This window comes from Brachyistius frenatus, unplaced genomic scaffold (assembly GCF_029030835.1).
Source record: "Brachyistius frenatus isolate BFR_SWC_R1_liver_20210118 unplaced genomic scaffold, ASM2903083v1 Contig_43, whole genome shotgun sequence".
NCBI lineage: Eukaryota > Metazoa > Chordata > Actinopteri > Embiotocidae > Brachyistius > Brachyistius frenatus.
Genome location: NW_027210642.1, coordinates 2047501 through 2057577, shown reverse-complemented (window position 1 = coordinate 2057577; position 10077 = coordinate 2047501). Strand labels below are relative to the sequence as shown.

At 41.2% G+C, this 10077-nt stretch overlaps 1 protein-coding gene across 12 annotated transcripts in view; it reads left to right on the top strand.

Annotated features, from left to right (window-relative positions):
* Window positions 1–594: 594 nt before the first annotated feature.
* Window positions 595–10077, top strand: part of LOC138623397 (BAH and coiled-coil domain-containing protein 1) — a 64283-nt gene continuing 54800 nt past the window's right edge. For 9 of the 12 annotated variants that reach the window (XM_069702912.1, XM_069702909.1, XM_069702906.1 and 6 more), the window contains exons 1-2: window positions 595–879; window positions 3832–4155. In XM_069702912.1, coding sequence (XP_069559013.1) covers window positions 3984–4155 — 172 coding nt within the window. In that variant the 5' untranslated portion in view covers window positions 595–879; window positions 3832–3983. Of the gene's footprint in view, window positions 880–1906; window positions 2008–3628; window positions 3709–3831; window positions 4156–10077 lie in introns of those variants that run through there. The other 3 variants (XM_069702901.1, XM_069702903.1, XM_069702902.1) reach the window with 3 other exon arrangements.

Genomic DNA, 10077 nt, shown 5'->3' with positions numbered 1-10077 from the left:
CATTTTAAAGAAGATATTCATTTTTGTTTGGATTTACATTTATTCTAACTTGTAAATATATACACTGTTTAGTTTATTTTAAATTTGTTTAGGCTCAAAGCTCCTGGTAATTGTTAAGCTATGTAGCAGAGGCGTAAACACCACTTAACCTATTTTTTTTTGTGCGGCGTCCGTAGGCTATTTGGTATATTTATTCATAGCATATTTTTATTAAATATATTTGGAGCATTATCTGAGTAATACAGGATTGTTAGATTGTTTTGAAACCATTTGTAAATTGAAGTGCAATCCTGACAATTTACTTGTTTTTTTTTAAACTTTTTTTTTTTACTTTGTTTTTATTTGAGCATTATCCCTGCCTGTAGACCTGTTTAACTGCTGTGCATTTTAACTGTGCACAGGAAAGCACTGAGCTCCATTGTAAGTGGTTTGTCCATCCCCTGCTTTAAATCTGGCGCTTCTCTCTCTGTTTAGCATTGCCAGTCACCGCACCATTGGCCTGCGTTGCCGGCCAATCAGAGCCTTCCGTATCTGCAGGCGGGCGGCACGAGCTCATTAACATGCAGGTATCCGACCAATGGCAGGGCGTGTTTACCCTGCCCCGAGACGCGAGGTACGCAGTTGCACCGGGAGAGAAACCGCTGCTCGGAGATCCGAGCCGCAATCCAGCCAGGCCGGAAGCCCCAGTCCTACTGCTTCCATAGACTGAACCAGCAGGCTACTGCACAGCCTCAGATGGAAATACTGTAGGATTTCAATCTAGCCACATGGTATATTTCAGATTTTGATTTTAAATGGGCGTCGTACTCGGCCTTGCACCTTCCCACCCTGAGTTTTGTGATTTTATAATTTATTGTTATGCAAGGATTTAACATACCAGTAAGTAGTAATTTTATATATTTTTTTATTTAATAATTATTTTTTTTTTTTAGGGCCTGTTTCCTCGTTGTGAAATGACAGAGGCTGTATTTAGTCCAAAATGCTGTGACATGCTGACATGCAATATACACAGTGCTTTCTTCCAAAATAACAAAACAGAATGTATGAGGTGTGTCCTTTATGGAATTAATCGAAGATTTAATGAACTGACAAGACATATAGCCTAAAATCTTAAAATTATTACTATTATTAATATAATAATTATTATTCTTATTATTATTCATGTCATTAGGTTTATTACATGTTCATGTTGGCATTTTATTTGATGGTATATGAATTACCGATCGACGACCTTGCTTGTTTTGTTTTTATTTATCCTACTTTTTTTTTTAATTTTTTTTTAAAGGTGGCAATATATATTTGTTGCTGTTGGCCAAGATTTAAGATCCTTTGGTAATTTTTTTCCAACATGTTTAATGATATAAAAATATATATTTTGCTAACCTGGGTGTAGACTGTGGTTCTCCGTCTCTCGTAAACTCCTAGCAGAGGTTTGGCAGAGCGGGAGACATGTCTTCACACGCCCCGGCCGAGGTGCACTCCCTGCCGGCCAGCTCATTCACGGACGGCCGCCTGTCTCGCAGCACGATCCGACCTATGGGCTACGGCGTAATTTGATTTATTAACTGCTTTTCTGCTATCGATGGGATTCTGCAAATGAAATTGACAGCTGCTGAATGAATTACATTAAGGGCGTCGATCATTTTAAGTTTTTTATTTTTTTTTATTTTTTTAATACAATTCCTGCGTGGATTTGATGAACGAATTCGCGCATTCCGGGCTGATATAAAGGGAAGCAAACGTAGGCAATTACGCTGCAACAATTAAAATGCCAACAAATGTACATTGACAAAAGCCGCAGGCTCTCTTCAATCTCGTATGTTAAATAATTGTATTCTGCGGTCGTTAGTGAGCATACATGGGAAGGCTGGAAGTAACAGCATGGCGAGTGGAAGGTAATGGCCGACTGCAAGGCTTCTCGGTGTGGAGACAAAGGCAGTCCTTCTGACGGGCGGCCATTCACCTTGGATCCCTTTACAGTCCACAAACTGAAGACTCAGCGATCATGTATGCTTCAGCAGGAGCTTCTTTAACGTTTTTCACGTCATGCATGCACACAAATTATCCCAGGAAGCCTCGGTTTGATACGTATTTGTGCCAGGGACCCGCGTATGGAGCGATTTTTATTGTTGTTGATGTAGCAGTGAATTGAAGGCTGTGGGGCTGTAACTGGTTACATGGGGAGATAATAATGGTGAGACTGAAATAGCCTATATGATAACAATATGCCTGCTCATTCTTGGACCACTTTGATATATATATATATATATATATATATATATTTTTGTTTTGTTTTGTTTGTTTGTTATTTAATTTATGATGAAATGATAATTATCTTGGGGACTCCCTGCAATCTATTCGAAAAACCATGCAGGGACCAGATTGAAAAAAAAAAAACAACACAAAAAAAACCCACAATCACTTAATTATCTATTTAATATAAAATGAAATCTTCTGCTATTTTTAAATTTACTCACAGCAATCAATGAGGCACAAACATGGCCACGATTGTTGTAAAAATCGAAACCAAAGGCTATACATATATAATCTTTTACAGTGAAATTGCTTATATTTTATTTCAATTTTGTGAATGGACCTCTTTTCCCATCTCAACTAAATAATGCTATTTTTGTGGCGTGGCACACACGACGATGCAGCCTATAATGTATTTACTACTACATTTGATTACCTGACCCGAAATAGGTCAAGGCAGATGAAGACAGTGAGAGTGCAGTTATTCACATGCACACACACACATGATCACACACGGGCGCGCGTGCACGTGCAAGTATGCACACACACACACACACACACACACACAGAGAAGGAGAGAGGGAGAGTCCATGCCTTTCAGGAGCTGATGCATCTCTGTTATGAACCTGTAGTTTAACCATATTCTTATTTAAAACCCCCTTTCGTGGATCAGGACAGGTTTCTTCTACCTGAATCTCTGCAAAGGGCGATGTATGATTTTTTTTTTTTTTAATTTTTTTTTTTTTTAAATTGCCAGTTTGCTTACAAACTGTTATTTTTGTAGTTTGCAAAAATACATTTGCCATTTATGCCAGTTAAAACCACTAGTGTGAAAAGTGTGATGGGAGCTGGTTGGAGCGTTAAGAGTGTCAGAAAAACGCCTGCATCAATCCGAGACAATAGGACGAGCAGGAGAAGGCAGGCAGCGTTGTTCACCTTGAGATGTAGGCTGAGTAGGTTTCCATAATTTTTTTTTTTTTTTAACCCACCCAAACGGCACAAACACACTCCCTCCTCAAGCAAAAAAAAACAAAAAAACGCCTTATGAATCGGGATTTATTAAAGAAATATACTGCATGTTAATATGCTTACACCGGGGAGAGTGACAGCTGGGAGCTGCTGACGTGGTAGTTGAATTAATTGTCTCGATTGAATATAATATGAACATTTAGACCTGTTAAATGGAACAGAATACGCAGAAACCTAAAATGTGTCTGCTCGTTGTGTCTGTGGAATATGAGGTGCACCTATCCATATGATTAGGCCTATATACCAGGCTGATCAATAGAGCTGAAGCTGAGCCCGATGCAGTGGGCTTTTGGACGCCTCGCTGGTCGCTTGTATCCCCCGTGACTTATTTTGTAATCAGTTTTAGGTCGAAAAGGGTGCTTTCAGCTTCATGCAAAATTAACCTTAATATGACAGAAAGGCATTACAGCAGAAATCAATGAAGCGGTACTAATGATTTGTTTTCTCGTATATATATATTGTAGACTGCAGTGTCAGTATTTAGCTTCGTGTTATTCTTCTCTGTGCCTTTTCTTGCTAATGAATCGCTTTGAATTTCTCCTTTGACAGAAAAGATGATCGGGGGCTACGTTCTTGGCTGGAGAAGCCTGCGATCGACTGAATGCAACACATAGATACGAAGGAGAGGATTATTATATGGGTTGCATTTGATTTTCCTGACGTGCCCTATCCGGATTTCGGATTACTAAACATTCTTCGGAATGGAAGGACGGGATTTTGCTGCTCCGGCGCACCTCCTTTCAGAGCGGGGCGCACTGGTGCACCGAGCCGCCTCTCGGATCGCTCCCTCGGGCCACAGCTCTGTGCAGCACGCCGGCCACTTCCCGCCGGGGAAATACTACCCCTCACACATACCAATGGCTCCCCACTCAGGTTAGTCAAACATCTACAGGTTTTTTTTTTTTTTTTTTTTTTGTCCCACAGCAATATTGAAATGTTTTCTCTCCACTTTCTATCTCAAAGCTGGCTGTTATTTCAGATGCTCTTCTCATAATGGTGCGCTGTGAAGAAGCCTGTGCGTTTATCAGCGTCAATAACAGACGATAGGCTGAATGTGTCTTGTCGTACAAAGGTGGTTATTTTTTTCCACTGGAGAGAATAAAAGACGGGGCTCTCTGTTATGGTTTGCGCAGGTGTGGCACTATTCAAATATCAGCTAATAAATCGGGTGAGATATGATTTACAGCGCGCCTGCGATCATGATTTTTGATTAAGCTGAATCAACATTTATAGCTTCAATATCTCAAAGGCAATGAAGACGTGTTTGTCAAACAAATAGTCATTTCACAAGTTAGTTAAATGCCATGGTATTTAATGAGAAAAATGGCATTGAAGATCTGCTTTAAGTTTGCACGTAGGAAGTTGGACAGAGCACACTGGCACTGGTTTCCCAATGGCTCTGGAGCTGAATCTCAAATGAGATTTTGTCACTTCACGTTAAATTGACAAGTGTGCCATCACTTAACCAAAACCCGGGGCCATACCCAGAGCCATGCAAGCAAGGAAAAGAAGAAGCTGGATGGACAGGTTAGCTTGGGTTACAGTGTATGGAGGTGAGAGGAAGGAAAGCAGTCAGTTCTCCTTCTATATTGGGCTTTGAAGTGTCGGGGTGCAAATGTGTTCACAGTGCATGCATCAGGTTTAACAAGTGACATGGATATCATGTGAACCCGAATGGGCACGTTTGTAAACATGAATACACAATCTCAAAATGTGCAACTCAAGGACGACTGAGAAGAATAATGTACAGCAGATGATTTTGAAAACACAAAGAAAGCAACTCTACAGTCCTCCAAGAACACACATCCATGTGCTCGTATTTACAGTCTTACTTGATTTATGTTAATTTTGCAGCTATATTGTTCAGTTTATGTTGACATTGTATTGGCTTTAATTGAATTCATAAAGGCTCCTAATTTGATTTTCATAAAAAGACTAAAATAGAAAATTATTCCGCATATGTTGTCGTGAACCAAATCACAAAATACATGTAATTGCTTTTATTTTATTCATCCATGTTAAACAAAAGAGATTTAAATGAGTCAAAACAGCGGCATATCGATTGCATCAAACAGTTTCACTTCTGAAACAGTTTCCTTTTGAAAATATGTTAATGTAGCCTCCAAAAACACATGTTTATGATGCAGCTGAGGAGTCTTGGGTTGCTGGAAAGCAAAGGAATATTAGACCTTTAAAGTCATTTGATATAATATCTGTTAAAATTATTTGACAGAATTTGGTGGGCTCAGTGGAGGTGGTTAAAACAGCATCAAAGTCACTGCTGCCAATGTATTTAGTCCTGCACATTTTTATTTATTTGTTTGTTTATTTATGATTTTAATCTCTTATTAAATTGCTGTACTGAGGGCAGCATTGTGGTGTGTTAAACCAAAGATATTTTTCAAATTCTTTTTGTTTATAAAGATTCTGAATTCATTTGCAAAATCGTGCTAAACATGAGGCATAATTAGTCATTCAGGAGAATTCATGGGTGCTGCTCACCATTCATCTCTCACCATTCATGTTTGTTTTTGGCAGACACACACACGCACACGCACACACACGCACGCACACACACACACACACACACGCACGCACACACACACACACACACACACACACACACACACACACACACACACACACACACACACACAGCCTGCATCCGTATGTTTTTTTTTGTTATTGCTGCCTTACAGATGTTTTGTTGCGAGCATGAAGGCTAATGCTGGCTACAGGGCACAGGTGCCCCCCCCCACCCCCACCCCCCAACCAGACTTGGTGTTTCTTTTGTAGTTTTGTGCTCCACCAACATGAAGACCTCTACCCTCCAAATGTCATCACTGTTCAATGAGCAGCACAGGTGGTTTATTGTTCTCCTCAGAAGCGCATGGGTGTTACTGCAGAGCTGTCTAATATCCTCAAGATCTGGAAAATCATTTAATTCTTTGCATTTCAAGGATTTGATTGAATCAACATAAAAAAAATAATAATAATTTGAGGGAAGTTCACGTAATATCAAAATCTTCTCCGAGCTCTGTCAAAATTATTTTGTTATTGCGTTCTGCTTATTCACAGTGCACGTTCATTCTTTGATTTATTATTTTAATTGTATTTGAAAATGTCACGCAAGCCATAATGAAAATAGGTGGATGAGACGTGAAGAATAATTCACAATTATTCGTAGAAATAAAACATTTACGATGGTCATTTGTGAAAACAGTAGATGACTTCTGTTAAGAACTGAAGCACTGTAGACTGCTTCCTTTAATACTTCTTAATTGTTATTATTGGGACATTTAGGATGAACACAGCATGCGGAGGCAAAACTGGCTCTTCATCAGGTACACAGGCATCCAGCTCCTTTCTTTTTTACCTGTAGAAAGATGTGCATGCGTTTTGCATATTGATAATTCGTTCGAACATCACACAATGTAAATTAAAAATCCATGTGATGCAAGAAAAAGAAAAAAAAAAATCAGACTTAAAAACAAAACAAATCTTTCATATTTTTAAGCCAATTTCTTTTATTTTGAAAAAAAAAAAAGGATTCATGTAAATATTCTCAGAATTCTTTTGCAATATATTTATTTTCAACAATTTGATTATTGATGATGATGCGGTATTAAATTCATGCTTTCAGTGTTGTTGTTTTTTTTTGTTTTTTTTTTCAACCAACTTACCCAAATGAATATAAGCAACCCTGACACCCCGTAAGAAGAGTGAAATGCTTGTAGGTTGTCCGACCAAACTGGTCCCAGACTGTTCATCCTGACGGGGCAGGTCATTAGCGGTCCTTCAAGTGTCCTGTGTGCTAGCAACATTAGCACAACTGAGCATGTTGTTTGCTGAGTGCGTTCAGTTTCTCTGCACTTTCCCCCCGGGGACCAACTTGCACACTGGTTCACATGAATACTTTACAAAGAGCATGAATATTTCAGGGTTGATGTAAAAATGCATTCAGAGGCGGGTTTCTGATGTGGCTCCTCTGACTTTGCAGAGGTATTTATTGTGAGCGCTCCCTTCACCCTCGCTGCTCAAAAAAAAAAAAAAAAAAAAGAGTGACGGCAGTTGCAACACTCTCCCTTGGCTTTGTTCCTAGCAGAGTTACAGAATTTCAACATATTTTGCTGGAAATATTCCTTTTTTTGTTCTTTCTTTCTTTCTTTCTTTCTTTTGCACAGACTGGTGAGTTTGGTTGCAATCAGGCAACAACAGACATGAACACTCACTTCTACCTTCTTGCCCACTGAAGCATGTTACTTAGAGCCGGTAGAGATTCTGTCAGTTTGCATTTGCCTCTGTCCATCTTCACCTACTACAAGCCAGTCATTTGTAATCCATGTCAGGTGGTCGATTTTATAGTTTACGCTTGCACTGTGCTCTGGGAATGTGACATTGGAGCAACTTCTCTCTCTCGACCCGCTGACGCAGTGAGACGCAGACCTGTAAACGCATCTAATGCAGTTTAATTCAGCCAGTTCATTTACAAGGACTTTGAAATAGTAATTTCATCTTCTGCTGGCTCCGGCGCAGAGTTGGATGATGGTCTTCACTTGGCTGTGAGTCCGGGATTCAGATGTTGGATAGTGTCAGACCAGGAGACACGGCGGAGCTGTCTTTACTGCTGGCATTTATGGCTGGGGGTTCATCTTTCAGCCATATTGTTCTGATCAGTGTGCTCTGGCTGAGGTGTGGCTGTGTGAAAGCAGCAGGGGGCTCCGAGGCTGTCCATGGCTGAGCTCTGCTCTAAACACCCCATGTAATCAAAGGTCATATTTGTGTCATCCCGCTCACTCAGCCTCCCCTTCCTTTACATCTGTCCTGCCTCCCCTTCCATAAGCTATCCTCTCTCTGTATTCCACCTCCATTTTTCAGCCTCCTTTCTTTCCAGCAGGAAGACTCTTGTGTCTGGGAAGTGGTGGTCTTCCTGCCACTTGTGTTTTAGCCACCCTCCCCTGCCCCTGGGCCATTGTTGCAGACCCCAGCTTTGTGTGTGTTTTACAGCTGCTGTTAAAGATAAAAAACAGTCCCTTCCACCCCCTTTATTGTTTTCTGGTAGGATGTCCCTGTCATTCCCTTGGTTTTTATGTCCTAGCTGGATATCTGAACCACCCCCACCCCCCGCACCTCCCCTTCAAAGGTTAGCCGTGCTGTCTGCCTTCTCTCTTTTTTTTTTTTTTTTTTTTTTTCCAAAGGAGAATAAATAACTTTACTGAGACTTTTATGGAACGTCTCATTGCAGGAATATCCCATGGGTCTGTGGTTGTTGGGAAGACGCTTCAAAGACAAACACAGGTGTTTGGTGGAGTTAGCAAAGGGCTGGTTAAAACCAGGGTCTTTAAAAGAATAAACCCCAGTGAGTGGGTGAGGGTTGTTTGTGGGAAGAGAGGCTTCTTCTTCTTGTTGGCCTTGTAGCTCTAGTGTCGTGAGCACTCATGAGTTCGTACCCTACTCCTGTTTGCCTTTACCGACCTCACATCTGTTGATCCCAGATAACAGCGATGGCTGGAGCGTGTTTCATGCTCAGTGTAATTATACAGCCGCACAGCACCCAGGCCCACTGAAGCCTGTGCTAATCCTTTCTCTTTAAGTCAGACGATTTTGGGGATGTGGTCAGATGTGAGTTTTACCTGAGTGAAAATGTTACATTAAAAGGCTCCTTGTATACAGCAGCCACTGCGGTGGAAGTACAGTGACAGAACGTGGGTCTCGGGCCAACTTCCATTTCTCTCCGGCTTTGTGCGCTGCCTCTCGTTTTTACTCCAGCTCTGAGAACCACGGCCTGTTGTCGGGCTCATTTGTGGATTGTTGTGAGCTGACACGGTTCAGACACACTGTCACTGGAGTCCCCCTGAATAGTGGAGGTGTTGCTTGGCATCCTGCACCTGGCTGAAATAGCACCTTGCCCGGTGCTGCTGCCATCTGTCACCTTCCCCTGACACCCCCCCTGGAAACCCAAATGACTGGCAAGGGCAGTCAACTGTCTTTGAAAGGGTAAGCCCCTTACATACTGGCAAATGCTTCCGCTCATAAGAGTAACACGCACTTCCCATGTTTCGAGTGTATTCAAGCATCCGTATCATGAAAACTCAGGCAAGCCTCAGACTTTTCCTGAAGATTTTTTTTTTTTTTTTCATCACTGTTAGATCGTCAGACCAGCTGTCCAATAATCGGTCATCAAAAAAATAAGTAACAACATATGGAATTCTTTACACTCAGGTAAATTAAATGGCGGATTTGAAGTCAGAAATTAATCAGCTCCTGTTCTGTGCATTTTTTTTTTTTGCTCATCAGCAAAACTGTCCACAGAAAGTAAAGGCCTAGGCTGCCAAAAAAAAGAAAAACGCAGGGATCTGGCTCGGCAAGAGGATTTTTGGCCAGCTAGTGGCCATGTTGCCTCAGATACAGGCTCTTCAAACAGACCGCCACCCACACTACATCGTGTGGCATGGTGCCACAGAGCCCTCGCCTCAAGCATGGGGCGTGTACACAGGACAAACACAAAGGAGACCCACGGGTGAGAGTGACGGGCAGGGTAATACCTTCCTGTATTGGATTTCGGGGCATTGGATTTCAAAACCTTCTCATCTATTTTTAAACTCAACATGAGGAAGTGAGAAGTTGAATTAAGAATCCAATGAGGCTTTTGTTCGCTTCCTGTGACACACTCGCACGCAATCACACCAAAAAACATAAATATACAATATGTTGTTGCGAGATTTAATAGACTCATACATTTGCCCAAAGTCAACCACTGCTGTTTTGTTTGGGATTTGAATCTCTCTCTGGTTT